Genomic DNA, 21,687 nt, shown 5'->3' on the forward strand with positions numbered 1-21,687 from the left:
TCGAGTCATAACAGTCGAACAACCAGTATGAAAATAAATGTGCTTAAAACAAAGTAAAAACAATGCCAAATTCATTTGAAAATGATTTAAAAGCCTTATGTATGGGGTGCTAAATGTGTTGTTAGGTCTACAATCTTTGAAAAAAAAAGTAGCTCAACAGACACCTCGGACTACACAAGTGATGTCATGATGAACTGACACCCCATGCAGTACAGTTCTACGTCAGCTGGTGTTAAGTTGCTATTCAAAATGGGAAATGTCACACAATCCTTACATTTCAAATGGAATGAATCTTTCCTTTAATATGCTGCTGATTGCATCCATTACAGCCACTTGCTGAGGTGAAAGTCAGTTGATCTTGTGCAAAATTCGGGAACGGGAGCTGTTTGGTTGCCTCTAAACGGCTCTCAGAATTGGCAAAGCAACCGTGCAAACATCGACGACACAACTCACACTGTTTACCTGCAGGGGAAGCGGAGGGTGGGTGCCACACTTCTGCGCTGTTGGCCGGGAACGGCATCATCAGCTGTAAGCAGCGCGGGACAGCAGTGCAGAGCGGCTGCTTCCAGCTCACCTGTGGGGCACACGCATGTGCATGAACGCTGAGAGCAAGCCGGGCCTGCTATGACAGCAATGCAAGGAGACGCTAGAATAACACAACATACACACACACACAATATATACATTTACCAAGCTAATGGTAGTTTGCTGCTATATTAATGTGCAGAATATTATAGAGTTCCTTTAATGTCAAAGCAATATATTGCATGTTAAAATTGAGCATTCTGGCATCACACTGAATGATCTGGTTTCGTGCTCTTCACGGCGGCCTTCGACCCTTTTTTTTTTTTTTTTAAAACAAGGAGACGGCAATATGAAAACTCACAAATCCCCTTCACTCTCCAACCCAAAGCATCTGCATGAGACTTCCCTCCAATCCTTGATGATATGACATCACTGAGAACATGCCGTGTACCCTTAAAAATGGGCTTTATTTTGTTAACATTTACAGGAACATCACTGACATTAATTTTCCACCCGTTACATATGTCTATACTGTACAGATGCAACAGAAAAAAAAAAAACCCTTCAAAATGCCATCCTCCGTTGTGAGACTTCTCTCATAGAGAACAAGGCTCCAGTCAGTGACATGCTTCAGCAGTGCAGAAAGAAGTTCACACAGGAAGCTCCCGACAGGATCCCCGGGACAGTGGAAACGACCACAGAGCAACATGGAAGTTGTCAGCTGGAACCTAATTTATAAAAAAAAAAAAAAAACGCCCTCTTTCACACTTAATATTGTGAAAGATATACTTTATTTAGGAAGAAAAATTTTAATTTATATATATATATATATATATATATATATATATATATATATATATATATATATATATATATATATATATATGCAGTTTCTTGCTTTAATCCAATTGTTTGTGTCTACAATCCACGGTATACTTTAGGAATTCTTTAAAATTGGAATATGATGGAATCAGGGAATTTTTAAACAATGATTTAAAATGGTTCTGACAAATTCCATGTATGCAAAAGCATACATGGCAATAAATAGCTATCATTCTGATTCTGATATGGAGCCCCAAGATTTCCAGCCTTGTGCCTCATTCATCACCCATCCTTCGTTAACCCCACACTGTTCAACGTGTCACTATTAACATTCAGTAGTTGGTATGAGACGGTGTAAACGACAATAACTCACTTCAATATACTGAGAAAGAGGAGAAGGAGCTTGGTATCGTCAACCCTGTTTCATTTTCTCAAAAAAAAAAGGGACGACACTGGAGTTTGTAATACGATTAGAATACAATAAATAAGATTTGATCACAATTATTGTGTTATCTGGTGCATGGCTGGAAACATTGCATGTCACATCTTCATGGAAGGCAGCGAGAGTCAATACTTGCCATGACGGGCAGAGAAAAGGCTTCGTAAACACAAAACATAATTTAGTCATCAACGCAACAAGTTCAAAGACTTTTAAAAAAAAACAACAACAAAAAAAAAACACACACTGCATGTGAATTTCTTCACATCACACTCTCTTACTTTAAAAGATAAGCGCCAGACTTTTCCAGTATCTCGACCCTGTGCTCCACCAGCCAGCTTCACAACAGGAGCCATTGTACAAGTCTCCCTCCATGCATTTATCTGGCATCTACTCTGCATTAGCAATGCAGAGCGCTCTTTACAGCTCCAGAGGAAAAGCACATTTGTATTCTGTAACACAAAACTCTGATGTCTCCCAACCAACAAATTAGCACTCACTGTGACTTCCAAATGGGAGAAAGAAAGAAAGAAAGAAAGAAAGAAAAGAGCAAAACCTAAATGTTTCCTGATAGGTCCACTTGGGGATGGAGCAAAAGTGCAGCATTGGTTGAGCAAGTATGCAGTAAAACGTGAGACTTTTACAATGGCTACATCTGTTTCTGCAAAACATGTACTGTAAAGACATTTACACAGCGTGATGGGGAAATATGCAAACCGGTTCACAGAGAGCAGAATACTCTGGTTAATGTGACTGCAGAGGAGGGTGACATCTATACCGTTGATGTTACTACCTGGAGAACTCTATGCTACCAAGAGATTTTACACAAGTTTTTAGAACAGTACACACATGTTGGATGAGGATTTTTGCACACTGCGTTGCTTCCTTAATGTAGCATTATGGAAAGCTCCCGTCTTTTACAGTGATTAAGAATAGCAGGACTCCTCTTTTCTTAAGGTAAATGAGGTGGCCAAGGTCCTCCCACTAGCTCATCTTGTTTTTGTTGCGCGTGTTTTGTCAGCCGTGGCGATGCGAGCAAGCCCTCACGTCCATCTTCTCCCACTTCCTCCCTGAACAGGGAGTGAATCTTCATAAGGCCTACCTTTGCTCAGGAAGCTACATGGGCCAATATGAAGAACACGACACTTCAACTAATGCACAGTGCAAATAGGCTTCTCCCCCTCTCTTCCGTCTCTCCAGCCTCCGGAGATGGGCAGGCGTCGAGGAGAGGTGGGGTGGAGAGGGTTAACTCTGGACAGCACCCCTGCTGGCAGGCAGCCTTTCTTCTTTTAGTTTGTTTTTCATTTTTGTCCTTTCTGGGAATCTCCTGCCCTTGGGGAGGGGGGAGGTGGTGTGGCTGAGGGACAAGGGTGGAGGGGCAGCGTAGAGGAGTCTACTTGTACAGGCTCATGGTCGAGCTCTGGTACATGCACATGTACGCGTCACACAGCAGGCGGCGGGCCTGCCCCTGGATGCTCTTGGGATCCAGGGTGTGCAGCTCCTCTGGGGTCATTTTCAGGTAAGCCTCCACCTCCGGACAGGGAGACACCTGGGGGATGTTGAAGCCGTTCTGCCCTCCTGCAAAACCACATGCACGATCGTTGGAAACAATCTGATCCTTTGTACCAGCGAAGCCTTTGGCCCATCATATTCAGAACTTATTATTTGTGTTTGGAATACTAAATTACTTATTTACTTATAATTACTTATTTTTTACTTAATTATTAGCAATTGATGCATCCAGTCACATCAAACAGTGACCTATAAATTGCAAATGACCGATTTGAATGTAAAATACGTATAAAAAAGAAAAACGTATTCTTTCCAAGACTCATTATCTTGTTTTATTTTAAAATGACACACTTTAGTGTTTTGGCCAAAATAAAAAAGAACAGCCATGAGAGGTAAAACTATTAGTCAATTAATCAAATCAGTCAGTGCACAAAACTATTTTGATTATCGACGCATCATAAAAGTATTTTTTTTAGCCAAAGATTTGGAACTTTTAAATAGTAAGTGTTTGCAACTTTTCTTGGCCTTAACGGTCAGAAAAACATCTGACAATTTACTGATCAAACAATTAAGTGCAAAATAATTTAGAAGGACACTATTCTCTACAAGCAGCCCTAAAAACAATTTTACACAAGATTAGAGCTAAATTCATAGTAGCACTTTACTACCAGTAAAAAAAAAATAAAAAACAGAATGAGCTTCAAAATCCAGCTTTTAATCTATAACGCAGTTTCTGTTTCTCACTACATTTCTCACTTGCTTATTTGTCTTTACATGTAAAGCACTCTAAGTTTGTGTAATTTAATGTGCCATAAATACAATTGCTATTATTAAAAAAGGTGCTGTGGCAGGCATGTCGGATATCACAGGAAGAATAAATAATTGCGTTTTATCTCAAAGTCCTACAGAACAATGCAACATAACTTTGGTTCAAATTCAAACAAAAGAATTTAAGTAATTGCATGAGTCTGTGTAAGTTTGTTTTGTGTGTGTAGTGAGGAAATAGTTCAGTGTTTCTGAGGCCATATAACGCCATCTTCTTCCACCAGTGTTTGAAAAAAACAAGTCCCTGTACATATCCTGCATCTCATTTGGCAGAGCAGTTTGATGCCATAACGAACGCAGCATCAAAAGGCCAAGACACCTACCGTCACGATCAGCCATACTGTCGAAGAAGAGCCAGGCGGAATCTGCGCTGCCGTACTTCACGAAGGCCACGTAGTGACTAGTTTCGATGCACAGTACGGCGAACAGCTCCATCCTCTGGCGGGGGAAACTGCCCTGCCGCCCCGTACCGTCTTGGAGCTCCTTGGGGACAGACAGTTTGCCGTGCCGATGGGCTTTCCTCCTCGGGTGGAGGTGAACCTAAAAGCAGCACAAGCAGGTACACGCCATCACAAAGACTGTTTGTTACTGTGGCCGGTTGAAGTTTCACATGCTTCATATGACATTATTAAAAGATGACAGGAAATAAAAGCTTTGAAGGACATTTGAGGATTCATATTGCCAGATGAGCAATATAGATAGAAATTAAAGAATATTTCAGTATATGCACTGTGAAATGGCGGGACCATGTGTTACAATCTACCGAAGAAGCCACTCTTCTGCAACATAACTTGAAAGTGCACTGACACAGATTGATTCCTTTGGATTTGGCGCCACCAAATGGATGATCTTGGCCCACACTTTACAACGTCGGTTGTGTTGGATTGGTGTTGCAATCGTGCCCTCTGTTGTTTACCTGTGTATTGCACTTTTCACAGAACTGTTTAATCTTGCCCGCCGTGATATCCCCATCCTCATAACAGTCTCGACACTCATAGAGAGCCAGGCCTCCGCATATACGACATTCCCTTGGAGCTGGATGATACAAAAAACAACAACATATGTTTATTCTGCCTGACAAACTGCACAAAACTTATTTAGCAAGTTGGGAAACAAGAAAAAAAAGAAGAGAAAAAAGGTTCCTTCATCTTAGTTGAGTAGCAGTGACAACTCAGCGGGATTTCATTACCAAATGCCACACAGCCCTGAAACGCCATCGATCGGCCAGAAAACATCACACTGGGAAAAAATTACTAGCCACAACTCACTGTCTTCAAGAAGGTCTGTGATGTCTAACTCTAATGAGGGGAAAATCTTGTTGAACATTTTGAAGTCCTTGCCAAAGCGGGGCATCTGGATGATAAGGCAGGAGGGAGCCTGGCGGTCAGGAAAAACAGAGAAGAGAAAACGTATGTGGTCATCAACAACGCAGCATGGTCTATTAGCAAAGCGGCACACAGGAACTGAAATCAGAACTCATGTGTGGAAGAGTCTACACCATGTATTTGATATATAACATATTACAGACTCGAGAAAGTATGTCTGTAAAAGTGAATAAAGACCTTGTTTCTTTGTTTTTTAGAGGTTTCATTTTTTTCTAGAGTAAAAAAGGGCAATTTATGTCAGTAAAAAACAGTAAGATTAGCAAGTTACTGCTTGGAAACTTTGAAATAAACCAATACACTGTTGATCAATGCATGAGCCATGACAGAGGTCATGGCATTGTTTTTGACCTAAACAATATGTTTTTTTCCCATCAACAACCAAATTACTTAAAAGTTCAATTTAAATCAACTTTAATTTAGGAACAATAGCAAATAAAGCTATGTAGCCTGATACAAAGTATAATTATCATGCTAAAAGTACCTTAAAAAGGAGTATTTTCAGATGATTTTTTTTTGACAATGTGTTGCAGTAGAAAATTAAATAACAGTAATTAAAAAATTTAACCTAATTTCCTGATGTTTATTTGTTTTTGTTTTTTTAAATACAATTGTTCATTTACACCAATCCAAACCATTTAAAAAAAAGAAGTTGAAGCAACATGAAATTCACCTCTGCAAACTTTAGGTCGCTGTTGATGAAAGACCACTCCAGGAGCTGCTGGATGGTGGGAACTCCCACCTTGTCCTTCTTGTCCATGAAGATCTGGTAGAAGTAACAGTCCTGGACCTTCTGTCCTGCTGACCTGGAAAACAAGTCTCATTCAATCTTCCTTTCTCATGGGACAAAAATAAAATAACTTTAATCTGTGCAGATGTTAAAAGAACTACCGACAGTGAATATTTATCTCATTGACACAAAATATATAGGTTTTGTGATTTCATTCATTAAAGCTTTAACACTCGAGGCCGACCTGAATTTTTTCAGGTCGAATTTTTCCTTTTTTTAATGAAGTATATTTTTAAATACATTTCCAAACATTGATTAAGACTTTTCTATGAAATGTGTATAAATATTCTAAATAAATGACTTCTTTTACTACAACAAGAGTTGTTTTTCTTTTTCCTTCATTTAAAGCAGTAAAATCTCAAGTTTAACTTGACATTTAATAAAACACATTTCCATCTCCTGTTCCTGGTTGACTCAACACTGCAGAATGGATTTCTAATCCAGGTAAATGTTTCAGATTAGTCATGTGATATGATGCAGCTTTACATTGCTGTAGTTGGTCACTATACTTGACTTTGGTATGAAAGAATATGGAATATACAAAAATAATACTATGGAAGTAACTGCATAACCCAATCATACAGTAGACAAAATTATGTTCATCCAAATTGGAAAGACAATAATCTTCCCCTCTATGACGATGGAAGGAAGTTTTCATATTGTGACTAAAAAAAAAACTCCTACAGTTACGCGTAGGCGCTGCAGCAGAAGCGAACTATTTTTGTGACTGTAAATCTACATACTGCTGACTTCAGCAAAATGTTTTGCTTGGTAAAAAAACAAGTTGTGCCTTTACACACAACATGAATCCAAAGGTCTTACATTTTGTATAAAAAGGCAACTGACCCTTACCTAAGCTTCAGTAACGGATCCACCCTCAGTATGTGATGGAAAAGGATGTTAAGGAACTCCTCAGGATCTGCAACAAAAGATGTGCTGAAATGAGATGCGAGGCAACGTTCCTGTGTAAATGCTGCCATCTAGTGCAGACACTGGTAAACCTGAGACGCCAATGACATGAATGTGTAACTTTCTTAAAATCATTCCTTTGGTTTTCTCGTCTCTTGCAGAAGTATAATATAGTATATTTTCTTAAAAGCTGGTTTTATCTTCAAAAGGACTTTCATCAGTATAGCTGTTCACTCAATAATAGTCACAGCCTCAGAATTCAGATTCTCAACACTTGTACAAAGAAGTTGAAACAATCGTCACGCTGCAGTCAAACTCATGATGACAAGCACAGTGGAAGAGGTACGAGAAACTGTTGAAAGAACAATTAACAACTTTTTTCGTCCCATTCTCCGCACCTTTTTCTTCAGATGTAAACCCAGAGGCAGCTTCTACCTTCTCCAGGATCCTCCTCAGCTTCATCACTTTAGTAGCACAGACATAACCGTGTCTGCAGGACAAAGAACAAGCGAGTTACACGACGGCAAACTGGTCACATTTGGTTCCGTGACATTTTGCATCAGATGTTACAGTCGGGGTTCGATGATGAAGTAAATAATGAAAACCTCATATTATTCCAGTTTTTATTTATTCATTTATCTGAATTTCAATTATGGAAAAACTCAGATTAAAAAAGTCAGGGAGCAAATTAAGCATTCTTGTCTTTATCATCTCTAGATTCCTTTTGAAAAATCAAGTAAAACAATACAATACACAACAGAACACAAAGTCAAAACCTACAATGTGAGTCATGGGGACGTGTGCAGTACACCACTCTGACTTACATGCGCAGGGGGTTGACTATCTCTGTGCGTAACAGCTCTTGAGTCTCTCTGTAATACTCCACATCTGTCTTTGAGCGCGGTCTCAGCAGAACCGTGTCCAGTACAGAGCTGAAGGAGAACAGACTGCAGAGCAGAATATACAACACAGAATGAATTTGTAATTGATATTCATGTATGAAATTACATTTACCATGATCTCTAGCTGACATTGAAAAAAACAGATATTGTGAAAACGTATATGATGGATTTATTGCAGTTTGTTCAATTACATTTGTATATATCGTATAGTTCATTTAAAAAAATTAAAAAATACTTTCTACTCATGAAATACTTTCCCATATAGTCTAACTTTACCTGCTAAGTGTTCATCTAAAAATTCACAAAAGAAGAATTCCTTGCATTGCTCAAGACAGTCGTTACAATATTAACTGTCTCAGCACTTGATATCACGATGTCATAATTTCCCTGTCTGAATGCTTACTTTCAGAAAGAGTGACGCAAGAACACAAGTTCTGACTGAACTGCCATGACAGACAGTATTAATTATTGAATAAAGTGGCATACCACTTTAAGCTTTTATATATATATATATATATATATATATATATATATATATATATATATATATATATATATATATATATATATATATATATATATATATATATATATATATATATATATATATATATATATATATATAGCAGTTTGTTCAATTACATTCATATATATTGTATAGTTGATTTAAAAAAATACTTTCTACTCATGAAATACTTTCCCATATAGTCTAACTTTACTTGCTAAGTGTTTTTTTTTATCACTTGACACTAAACAAATGTTAAACTCCAAACTAGTGGAAGTAGGTTCAAAGCATGGGATCGCCTGTAGTTTGGGGAATAAGTTTGGGTTGACTGCTTTGCTCAATGGCCCTTTGGCAGTTTGGCAGAAACAACCGATGAGCCAATAGCCGGCGAGCTGCTCACAGCAGGAGTGCACCCTTCTGGTAGAGCCGGTGGGCAAAGTCAAAACAGTTTACTAATAAGCTTCTGCCTCTGGGCTAACAGCACTGCTGGCTGAGGAAGCGCAATATAGTCAATCAATATGACTGAAATCCAGAGACGTTAATATAACATGGCATGCACTGTAGCTGATGAAGTATTTACTGCGAAACTAAAAGAGTACTGACCAGAAGAGAGTTGAATCCAGGTAGCAGGAGTTGTAGTGGCCCTGAATGCCTTTCTTTTTTCCTACCATGACATCCAGACCATCATTCTCTGTGCGGGGAGGCGTGTTCTCGTGTACGACCTCACTTAGGTACCCTCCAAATGCTGCATGAACACACAGTGAAAGTGTAAAGCTTTTTGGAGGTATGAGTTAATCTGGTGCATCACCGTAATAATCCCCAGGTGTGTGGACTCACCGATGGAGTTGCACCGCTCGATGGGGTTGGAGGAGTGATGCAGCGACGGGAAGCGGGAGTCGGGCCGGCAGCACTTGAGCTTAACGAACAGGGCCTTTTTGGGGGGGCAGGTGAAGTACCGCGTACCTTTGAAGGTGCCGTCAGTGCAACCGGGGCACTCTTCCTCCTGGAGGAGAAGATGAAGATCATGTCATCCAATCAATTACTTACAAGTGGTGCAGTAAAAAAAAAAAGAAAAGAAAAAGCATGGGTTTCAATTTATTCAGTCTTTTTCTAAATGCCTGAGGTTGTACTTAGGACTGCCTGGTGTGCTATTTTTTTGTAATTGACTTTGTTCATAGTGATTGGCTGCTTATTGTCAAATATGCTGCTTTTTACTCAGATCAACTGTGGCCCATGTGCACACAAACAATCAACAGAAAAAAATATGAATATAGAATTGTAATCAAATTTTTTGAAAAATAAGTTTATTGCTTTTTGGCTGTGACTTTCTGACAGAGTCTTGTCATCGCCATGAGGCTGCCAGGCAACCAGCAGAGAAAGTCACTGTGCCTGGATAGCTACACCCCCGTGAAATCTATTTTTAATTTTTCTTTTTTTTTTTTTAGGGATTACACAAATGAGATGAAAATGTATTTTGTGAGTTTAAGAGGTGCAGATTTAAGTACTTTGAAAAACAGCCAGGCCAGCTGTTTACATGTTTTTAGTTTTTATGTTAAACTACTCAGCTACTGGCTTACATCTAACAGATATGAGATCATTAATTAAAGACACAAGATTATTATTATTTATTTATTTTTGCATATTTCCTAAAAAACTAAATGTCTAACAAAATGTTCTATAAATTAAGTGAAGCAACATTTGTTCATCAACCCACATGCAATACAAGTGTACGTAATCAAAACAAGCTCACGTGTCTGTGATCTTTGTCCCCACGTACAGCGACTGAAAACTAGATCAAAACTTAAAAGTTTACTGTGTTGCCTTACCAGCTCGAGCCCAGCCAAAGGCTCCAGCAGGCCAGGAGGAAGGCCCACCCAGCGGATGACACCACACAGAGGGGGGTTCTCCTTCACCTCCACCAGAGAGCCCACCTCCAGACCTGGCTGTCCTCGGGGAGGCGTCGACGGACACGGTGAGGGAGGGGCAGAGGGTGACGGGGGCTCGGGCTGCTCTCCCATTACCGACTGGACAGAGAGGGAGAGAGGCCCATGGCTCATGCTGTCAATGGGCCCGGTCTTCCTGTTCAGGCTGAAGGGCAGAGAGTGGAACTTGTTGTCACTGGACAGCGAGGCAGCGGGCGGGGCTCTGGAGGGCGGGGAGGACTGGTTGAAGTCAGGGGGCGTGTCAGTAAGTGACTTGGCGGGGTCCTCCCCAACTGCAGGAGAGAAACCAGAAACCCAAACTAATTATTCATTCAACAGTAAAAACACACCATATAATGAAGGCTGTCTTCACCATTGGTCTTTAAAGAGTAACTTAACATCAAGCGTGAGTCCCGGTTTAATAAGTGAAGGAAGAAAGCAACCTGCACACTGGCAACTGGAGGTATTTGGCGCCACAGAGATCCCAGTCTACTTACATTTCAACAAAAAAAAGCTCTTTGATATTTTGTACCAAAACCATTTCAGTGTCTTGGGACAGTTTCACGCCTGGGTCAACTATTTGTTTTGTCAATATGAGGATCTTTTACCAGCACAAGACATTTTTGAATGTCATGTGTTTGTGATACGTTTTATACCGGTCGAAAAACAGACACGTATGCTTGAGTGCTTAGTACTGAAAAAAAAACAAATCCAGGGATTGGAGAAATTCTCATGTTTAAAAAGAGTTGATAATGAACTTCATCAATTCCCGAGGGAACGAGACAGTCCAGACTCGGTGTTTGGATTAAGTGTGAAAACCCCGTTGTGGTATGCAGACTCCTCGTGCCATCTGATGGTGTTCTGCAACGTGCTTCAAATGCAGATTGTATCTCTTTAACATATGCCTTTTTGAAAGGGCATGCCACTTCATCTAAAAATTCACAAAAGAAGAATTCCTTGCATTGCTCAAGACAGTCGTTACAATATTAACTGTCTCAGCACTTGATATCACGATGTCATAATTTCCTTGTCTGAATGCTTACTTTCAGAAAGAGTGACGCAAGAACACAAGTTCTGACTGAACTGTCATGACAGACAGTATTAATTATTGAATAAAGTGGCATACCCCTTTAAGCCTTTTATATATATATATATATATATATATATATATATATATATATATATATATATATATATATATATATATATATATATATATATATATATATATATATATATATATAAAAATTTTGTGACAGTAATGAAAGTGCCAGATAAAAATATCCTAAAAGTGAAAGTGACCGTGAGAAAATGATACATACAATAATGATACAGTCACAGGAAGCGTAAGCAGTTGTGAAAATGAAACGTCAGCCATTTATGACCGACCACTACAAATTTCTGCATTCGTATTGAAATACTTTTACAGACACTCAAGTAATCGGTTTGCCTGGAAAGGAGGCAACACCAGTTATTTTACCTGCTAGAATTTGACATGACGCTGAGGTACATCTCCTTACATTTTCAATCGTATCTCCTGAACGTGACCAGAAACAGAATATTGAGTTAATATCATGAATGACGTGTATATTAAAAATCACTCAGTGAAAATCTGCCTCCACCATCCCGACTACAGGTGACATTTTAGAAAGCGTATCAAATTCTTCACAACTGACACGCAATGGTGATGACATGAGCGATGTGACCGAACGTGTGTCCCGTGAATGAAAATACCAAAACAATGACACAAGGTGTTGACTGAATTGGCGAATGAGTCCCCACACTAGAAATAACAGCTTTTACTAATGCTCTGGCTTGCAAACGGCATTACACAGAAAAGTTCATCTTAAAAAGGCAATCTGCAGCCCAAGACAAGGAGTTATTTGCAGCACTGAGCATTATTAAAAGCCTCAGGGCGACACCACTTACTCCATGCAGGTGGAATATCACATTAAGACGGTAATGAAGGACAAGACTAGTGGGAAGGTTTTCATAGCAAGCTACTGCAACAAACGACTAATTGTTTTTCCAAAAAACATGTTTGGGTGTATCCATTTTATTTTATCCCAGGAGGTAGTAGTTAAAGTACATAACCTACTTATACAAACACTGATAGAACTCAATTTCTCCCACCAGTTAAAAAACAAAAAAGACTCATCTAATAACGTTTATTTTTTCTCCTGATTTATTATGACTCAAGGTTTCTTGTGATTATGGAGGTGCAATGTCAGAACTATCAGATACTTCAAGCGGATCCACTATGACACTCAGAAGTGTTCGTCATCGAACTAACCAAACAACCAATGTGTGTCTCTCTGCACCAGCTCTGAGCGATGCGAATCAATGCACACAAACTTCCTACTCTGCATATGTAGTAAGATTAATGTTGTCTACTTCTACAGTCGATGTTAAGATGCCTGATTGAATCTCAAAGTCTTTAAGGAGGCGCAAATGAAAAAATCTGATCAATAATCCAGACTTTTCTCCTGTATACATCTAAAATGTACCTCTTCTGTAAACTACCGGGAGACTATTTCTGCTCACAGATCAGATCAGTTGGCGTGGTGAAGACGGCCGGCTGCTACTGTTTTAACACCACTGCTCTGTGAAGCTGCTGCTGAAATTATATTAGGAAGCAGTTAACTCCTGGACAAATAATATGCAGTGGATATCTCATAATACAGAGGCACTACAGTGTGGAAAAATAGAGATACTGGGTCTTATAATTTTACTACATTATAAATACAATGCAGTACAAGTATTAAAGCTGCAGTTGGTAACATCCAATATTTTTTATTTTATATTTGCTCAATAGTACATGACAGCTAATCTGTTAAAATATGTGTTTCTTTATATGATTTGCCTCATGGACTACTGCCAGGATGAAGTAGCAGTTTGAGAAAACATGATTCAATGTTTTTTTTTAATAAAAAACGTTAAAGTACCGTTTGAATGTAAATGATAAACAATTAAGATTAAGTTTCTCAAAAACTCATAATGTTCTGCATTTCATTAATTTTATGAGAAACCTTGAGTACAAAACAAATCCCATAACTCACTTGATCCTACCAAAATATGTTATGTACCGCACATTTTTAGCAGGTGGAAGAAATAGGTTCCCGTAAATTACTTTACTAATATCTACTTTTGGATGGCACTCCTGTGTATTGCAACCCACAGTACCAGAATATAAACGTCTTCAAGCACAGGATTGGCCCAGCAGGAATGGATACGCCAATGTTAGTAAATCAAAAGTATATAGATTGAGGTGTGCCTTAATGAAACGGATTAGTTTGTCGCTTGTTGAAAACAGGAGCTTGCCGGTAAGATGGTTGACATCCCATGAGTCCCCGTGTTTTACCTTCATCAATGTACCATGTGCTTTTGGATTTGGACTGGGCAGGGGGATCAACAGAGCTGCCATTTAAAGTATAGTAAAACTCAGACTTGCTTCTACTGCCACACTGATGACCTAATCCTGTAAATAACACACAGGTACATACAAAAACACACAAATAAGCATACGTCTGTGTGTGTGCGCACGTGTGTGTTTGAGAGCAGACAGAGTGAGAAATAAGAAGGGAAATGAATCAGCAACTGCAACTGTCAGTTTCCTGCATAAAAGAAACACGAAGAGAGACAAGAAAAGTGATCAGGGGAGTAACACAATCCATTCACATCAAATCGAAGCAGCTGCTTGTATTTTGGATTAAAAAAATAGAGTTAAGCATGTTATTATCTTTTTAAAAGGAATTTTTCACCAAAAGTGTTTGTTGTTTCTTATTTGCTGTGCTTGCCTGGATATTTTAAGTTTGACCAAAACCTTTTTTTTGTTTTTAGAGTTCTCTAAAACAAAGAAAAGACAGAAAATAGCCTCAGAGGAATAATCATTTTCAAGGGGGAAAAAAAGTACTTTGATAGCTTTAAATATTTGTAGAACCTCAAACAACAATTTGGATGCAATGCTCCTTAAAGAATGATCATCATACCAATCAGTTACATTTGTATCATGACAGAAGTGCAGTACCTTTGCTCTTTGGTTTGCTTTGGCCAGAGGACGACTTGTCACTGTTGGTGCCTCTGGGGGCAAAACTGTGCTTTTGCAGCCTTTGGTCCTGCATGGAATATTCTGCACAGCCCAGAAATACATCCACATTAAGAAGCACAAAACCCACGTCAGAATACCATGCACCAACATGTCATCCACAGCCCACATGCAATGCATACATGAGTGTATATTTTTTCCTTAATTTCTTTTTTTTTTAATTGGTCATTGCAGTCATTTCAAATAACCCCCATTAAGTATAACAACTGTATATTGGTTTCCCTAACCATAAGAAACATAATTTAAACAATGAGACATTTAACAACTGTATGTCTCTTGGAAAATTCCAAAAAATCTTGTAATCAACTGGCTACTGACATAACTTTGACCATACGTTTTCTTTCTTTCTTTCAAACTGGACTGTCATATGACAAATAAGGAACAAATGAATACAAAATTATGTTAGGGGTATATTTTAAAGTAGCTGTACTGAGTGACAGCATATACTTCCTGTAGCCTGTCCAGAGAGTGCAAACAGAAAGGCTAATGAGAAATTTGCAAAATAAAGAATCTTCAAGATTTTCCAGATGCAAGTCTGAATAGTCAGAGAGGCGTCAGTCGCACACGTAAACAAATCAATATGCCAATGTGGGGAACAAAGAGCCCGAGTATCTCACTTGACTTTCAAAACAAGTGAGACATCAACACAAAAGGCTCTCTGTTCCCGCTGCAAGCAAAACACAAACTCAGTACGCTCGGAGGGAGCTCAGAGCTGGTCCAAGACCGCCATGGCTGAATGTTTTCAGAAACTGTGCAGGTTTGACGACATACACATGGTCCAAAAACAGGGATGAATACTAGGCGACTCACCTGGCATTACGTCACAGATGGGGACGAGTCGAGTGTGCTCCAAACTGGCAAAATTACACAGCAACTTCCCATCAAACACACCATCCCAGTCCCCGATAGGATTGTCCTGAAAGATTTGGAGACATGAGAACCTTATAACTCTGCCAGGCGTTCTTCATCTCTGCAAAGCTGACCAGGTGCCACACGTGCTTCTTCCCCTAGTATCTTCACGGAGATTAAAGACGTCTTTCGTCTTATCGCTCTGAAAATGATGCTCGAGCTGGATGCTGTGTGTTGTTATGAACCAAACTGCTCATCTCCTCGTCTTCCACCAAAACAGCAGATCTTCCACCTCAAATAATTCCACCTGGATGCTGTGCTTTCTCTGCAAGCCCAACCACACTATTCTCCTTCTTCACTTTGAATTCCGGGACTCTGCTCCAGCGGGATAATCTACGATAAGCATGAGGCTGGTGCCACTAGCGAGAGAAGGCAGGGCGAGGCTGGACGCAGAGTGAGGCAGAGCAGTGGGCTCTCCTCAGCTGCCTGCTGGCCCCTTGCCATGCTGTTGGGTCATACAGCACTAAGTCTTTACCTCACTCCCCGCGTGACTGCCTTGCCTTTGTGTGGGTGGCTCAGATGCACTGAGTGGGCCGTTGCTGCTGCTGCCGCCGCTGCTGCTGCTGCTGCTGCTGCTGTTGTTGTTGGTGGTGGTGCTGCTGCTGCTGATGCTGCTAACGATCAGCAGTCAAATGCCTCAGTTATGTGTTTCAATCTCTCTATGACTACAATACCTCTCCGGCCTGACAACAGTAGTCATAGATACCAGCTACTGTTATCCAACAAGACGTGTTCCCTCAACGTACAGACAAGCGGCCATAAGAAAAACAAAAACACTCGACTGAGTTGGGGACAGTTCAAAATAAAAGCAACTGCAACAAAGACGGCAGAGCATCCGATCCTGACTGGACCAGCACCTCACTTCATTATAAACAGCTAACGAAATATAACACAGGTCAGAACATTTTGCTAATTGGATGAAATTCAACACTAAAATAGCATTAAATTAGGCATGTAAGAAGAAATCACAATATTATTTTCTAATTATTTTATAATCTCAACATGGTGGCCTTAAAAACAAACGTTCAAAGTGAAAGTTAGAGATGACTAGTTGTCTTCATAAACTTGCTGCCGCAGACACAGCCTGAAACTGCGAGAAATAGATTTGGCCATGCACATGACATGAGAAGTCAAGTAAAGTTAAACTTGAATGTAATAGCATTATGATTTGTTTAAAGATGAGCCCCGGATGCCACGGACCAGCAGTGGACTGTATTTAAATGACAATTTTGACAGTTTATCCAACTCCACAAAGTTACTGATTTCTAGAAAAAAAAAAGTCTGAATCCTTGTTTGTGTACTACGATGAGCTAGCCAGCTGCTGGCTTCATATTAAGCGTTCAAACCTCTCAGCAGGAAAGCGAAAATACACCCATTTCCTGAAATGTTAAACTTTTCCTTTGGAGGCAAACAAGTAACATTGTCAGGAAGAAAATTGATTTAGGACTTTTTTCATGAATTTTCCATGAATTTCACAGAAAGTAGCCAGAATCTAAGATTGGGTGCATTTGCTTATTAATTGTTTGAGTTAACTTGCTGACATACAGTTGTGAAGTTGTGAATACAACAACTCTGACTATTTAGAAAGAGCATTACTTACCATGTCAACTCCTACATAGTAGCCCAGGCTCTCATTGCCCGGCAGCAGGTCACAAAAAATAATGGTGCCTCTCTCTGGCCCGTCCCTGGTCTGCACCAGGACCCTGGAGTTGATCTCCAGTGGAGGGAAGTCCTGGTCCTCTTCCACCAGATTGACATGGTCCACCTCCAGCTCGCCCAATGCTTCGTCATCATCATCCTCCCAGAGTTCGAGCTTGTCGAGGGCCACAAACACGCCGCACTCATCCTCACAGCGGAAGAGTTGTCGACCCTGGTAGGAGCCCTCTGTGAAGCCCTGGCCACGGCCCTCCTCCTGGGAGACGGAAGTAAAGGAAGGATAATGAGACAAGTGTGCAGAGTGAGACAGAACAGGAGCAAGAGGGATGAGCAACTTATTGTCATAAAAAGTAGAACAGGTCGCAATGCTGCTTACTCAGCAGTTTTCACTGAAGGGAAGTAAACATCTTATGCGCTGTGAGCGCATAAGATCGATTACTGCAGCAGGAAGACGAGTTGACTTACTGCAATGATGAATGCATTCAAAAAAGTTCTAGCACAGATGCTGGATGTTCTCACAAAGCATACTGTAGCAAATTGTGCCTCTCGTCTCACATGCTAATTAGATACAAGTTTGAATCATCTCTCTTTGATAGGGGCATAACATCTGAAGCATATGTGCAAACTGAGGCCCGAGCTACGGTCTGAAGGTTTGAGCTCCATCCGCCCACTCAAGAAGACGCCAGCTGGACGCTGTAGAATAAAAACAACATTGTGCTGCAATAAGCAGCCCTTTGTATTGTGTAACTTGCTGTACATATGGTACAGAATGAAGAGCATGACATAAAATAATCAGATTCAGTGTTGAGATTAAAACGTTATAAATAACAAAAGACATCCCGTCTGTCGATAAAAATACTGCTGCTATGTTTCAGCCTTCTCTAAAATAACATGGAGCCCGTCTCCATCTTTAAAGCTTAAGAATGGGCAGAAATTGCAAATAAATGTTCTGCAGACAATAAACAAAGAATGATTGGATTTGACAATCCAACATGTACACCATGTAATCCTGCATTTTCAGCAAGTCAAAAACTAAAGTGCTGAGATGTGACATTGTCATCGCAAATGTCACACAACTGTGAATATTTAGCATTTCATTCTGCCTCGGAAGCACTGTCTTGTGCTCTGTACAAACAGCCCCAAACAGTCACCAAAATAGCTCTACAATAGTCAGCAGAAACTTTGATTCATTTCAAGGTCCAATTTGTCCAAATGTGCTATGAGTTGTATTTGCAAATTAGTACACATAAACGTGGAGACGCGTACATTTGTGTGCACACTGCACAATCTAGAAAAATAAACCTGGTTGTACTATTTGCATTTTTTTCTTCCATGTATGTTGATACTAAAGTCTATTGAGCTAAAATTAGCACACTCATAATACAGCACATTAATGGTGTTGCTCATAAAAAAATTTAAAAAAGCACATAGTTCTGTCTATCGTATTTATTAAGAACAAAAGTACAAACACTTTGTTGCATTTGCCAAGAACACTCTACCTAATGAAGGCCATTGTTGGTGTAAATGGCTGTACACATCTTCTTAATAAACAACGACAGTGTGTGTTTTAATTTGCTGTATGGTTCTGATGAGGCTTTAAGCGTTACGAGTAGCCACATCCTGGCTGTTTCTTTTGTAACTGTAAATATGTATGTATTCACAGTTCCAGTGATGTTTGGTTGCAATTCTGCTTTTGGTTCCACATCTGTACATATTCTTTTCAAGCCGTTGTTCCAGTGCAAGTTAACACTGACTTTCTTTTCTGTTTTTCTTGAACTCATTTGTACTGTGCAATTTAAACAATGTCACCAACACTAAGATTTATATATATTTCTACAGTAGTAGAGCTCTCTTTCAAAAATTATAACAGAGGAAACAAAACATATCCATGTCACCCTCTCTCTCTCTCAAAAAAAAAAGACAAGCAAATTCTCACCAGCAGCTCCACTCCAAACCAGATTCCAGAGAGGGCTCGGTCAGGGAGCAGCGAGCCCTTGAAGCGAACCACACCAGGCAGAGGTTCATCCCCTGAGCGCAGCTGGACGCGCACCTTCGAACCACAGTCAATATCACGGACGCGCTCTAGCCGGGATTTGTTACAGAGGAGAGCATACCGCTCCTCACAGTTGGTGATGGGGAACAGCAGCTCAGCCAACTTCTCATCCAACTCCAAAACGTCCCGCTCGTCCAGACTCAGCACCACGTTGGTCTGGTCCAGGATGCGGAGACTTTTTTTGCCCTTGCATGGGGGCAGTGTTCTCCCCAGGCTGTTGCGCTCCTGGCAGGCCTGACCAAGACTGCCACGGGGAATCCTCAGGGTCTTCTGGGGAGGCTTCTCCACCGCACACTCCTTTATGACCATGTAGAAGCGCCAGTCCTCCCTGAAGCCCCCACTGGGCTTCTCCTGGCTCCACAGGGCGGAGCTCATGGCTGCATGCTAGGCAGGAGGTCCAACATCAAGGCAAGCTTGACCTGGAGGACGAAACAACAAATGAAAACTTACAGATGTAATAATAATAATAATAATAATAATAATAATAATAATAATAGGAGTAGACGCATACAATTGAATGATCAGCGAAGGATGTTTTTATTCTTTTTTTTAAGATACATTAAAACAAATTATATGTCACAGACTTGGATGTTAACAATTCATTTATTAATCAAATGAAACTATTAACCATGATGGAACATTTGGTAATAATCTTATATACTTTAAGGTGAGGGAAACGTCAGAATAATAATGAATGGGGACCTCAGTAATGATATAAAACAACAGATTGAGATATGAAAGGTAACTTTACATCTTACTATGCTGCTTACTGCTCTGTAATTAACAGATAGGTGGATTGATGTGAGAAATCTAATAGCTAATGATGTGCACTCTCTTTCTGCTGCCCAGTCATCTCTGTTGTTTTAGCAGGTCCCCGTGCGACATTACTCATATTCATTGATTTGAATATTTAAAAAAAAAAAAATTAATTGTGAGCAGACAGTTGACATTTCAAACACACAGGGCAAGACTCAGATAGCAGACAACTGGATTTCCCCTGATGACACCTCAGAAATGTTGATCAACCACCCGACAGTCAAGAATACACTTCCCTCCGTCATTGCTTTCAAGCACGACAGTACTGCTAACTAGGTTATTATATTGTTGTTTTCAAGACATGATGCGATATCATCAGTAACGACAAGGTACAATAAAGGTGATGTTGTCCTGGTTGACGCCGAAAAGCGCAAAGAAGCACAGGTAGACAATTGAAAGTGATTTCAACCTGGCGCTGCCATTCATTTAAGCCCGTTCACTGACGTGACGGCCACAAAGATCACAATTGGTTTTATTCCCGTTTCACCATCCCTGACAAGCTTAGGACGACTCGTTTTTCCTTCACATTTTGCCTGACAACCAGCAGCGGTGATGTGTGTCATCTCCATGCTGAAGCTGTCAGTCACAGGCCCTTTAAGAGAGGGAAGTAGCTAACGAAAGCTAAAGAGCCATTAAAATAGTCATTCACGTTCAATGCCGACAACACGGATACTTACCTTTGATACCCGTCAGCTCAGTTAGAGAGCACAGGAGACTGACATGTCAGGTGTCCGTCTCATTGAGACACAGGCCTCTGGAAATGAGCTAGATTCCTCCTGTAATAACCTCTGATTAGCTGAATGGCTAGCTAATGCGAGCATCCAAAACCAGCCAAGTATCACTGTAAAGTTGGCCTCGCGAGCCGAGCGTCAGCGAGCGGGCTGGCAGAGGACTGCCAACCTCGATGGTATGCTGTCAGCATTTAGATACATCTGCTCTCCATGTGAAATAAGTGAAATTACACAGTGTATCGCTACGGCTACGATATATATATATTATTTACAGGAGACGACCTCACGAAACTTAATGTTGTACGTCATGCGCTCCCTGGCACGGATTGGTCGGTTCGTTTCGTTTCCAAGCGCTGATTGGCTGTTCGTTACGTTTGTAACCCAGCCCCACTTGTGTGGGGTTTTCCCATGAATGGCAGAACACGTAGTTCGGTTGAAGTGTAGCTCTGAAGGTAGATGATGCAGTCTCTGGGCCAGGCAGTGGTGGAAGAAGTATTTACTGAGGAATATTATATATATATATATATATATATATATATATATATATATATATATATATATATATATATATATATATATATATATATATATATATATATATATATATGTATGTTCTTACGCATGTGTTATATTATTGGATTTTAATTAATAACTACAAAATTTCGCAAGAAATTTTGAAAGTGTGGCTACTACTGCCGTAGGACGTTGCAATACATAGATTTTGTTTATTAGTCTCTCCTCAAAAGGACTTGTTGAGGAGTTGGTTTGTGTGTTAAACATATTGGCTCATATGAAGCACCTGTGTGCTCTCGTCTTCATGGTGACCGAGGACTGAGTGAGAGCCAGCATACTGATTCGAGGCCGACTGGACTGTGGATTTAAGG

General features: G+C 40.1%; 1 protein-coding gene across 4 annotated transcripts; it reads right to left on the bottom strand.

Moving 5' to 3' along the window:
• Positions 1-2,108: 2,108 nt before the first annotated feature.
• cyld (cylindromatosis (turban tumor syndrome)) lies at positions 2,109-21,074 on the bottom strand. 4 transcript variants are annotated; one of them, XM_068567441.1, is made up of 18 exons: positions 20,750-21,074; positions 19,140-19,675; positions 17,148-17,459; positions 15,449-15,554; positions 14,561-14,662; positions 13,895-14,011; positions 12,014-12,070; positions 10,438-10,826; positions 9,449-9,614; positions 9,215-9,356; positions 8,029-8,151; positions 7,603-7,694; positions 7,148-7,214; positions 6,179-6,311; positions 5,392-5,500; positions 5,040-5,158; positions 4,447-4,663; positions 2,109-3,364 (listed from the first exon to the last, which is right to left on the bottom strand). In XM_068567441.1, the coding sequence occupies exons 2-18, from the start codon at positions 19,629-19,631 to the stop codon at positions 3,180-3,182; spliced, it is 2,928 nt and encodes a 975-aa protein (XP_068423542.1). In that variant the 5' UTR covers positions 19,632-19,675; positions 20,750-21,074; the 3' UTR covers positions 2,109-3,179. The 4 variants fall into 4 exon arrangements, with proteins under 4 accessions (XP_068423542.1, XP_068423735.1, XP_068423635.1 ...); XM_068567634.1 differs by lacking the exon at positions 13,895-14,011; XM_068567534.1 differs by lacking the exon at positions 12,014-12,070.
• Between the last annotated feature and the right edge of the window lie 613 nt (positions 21,075-21,687).

The sequence above is a fragment of the Clinocottus analis genome, unplaced genomic scaffold, assembly GCF_023055335.1.
Source record: "Clinocottus analis isolate CAN_PGR_092001 unplaced genomic scaffold, fCliAna1.0.p SCAF_1, whole genome shotgun sequence".
In the NCBI taxonomy this organism is placed as follows: Eukaryota; Metazoa; Chordata; class Actinopteri; order Perciformes; family Cottidae; genus Clinocottus; species Clinocottus analis.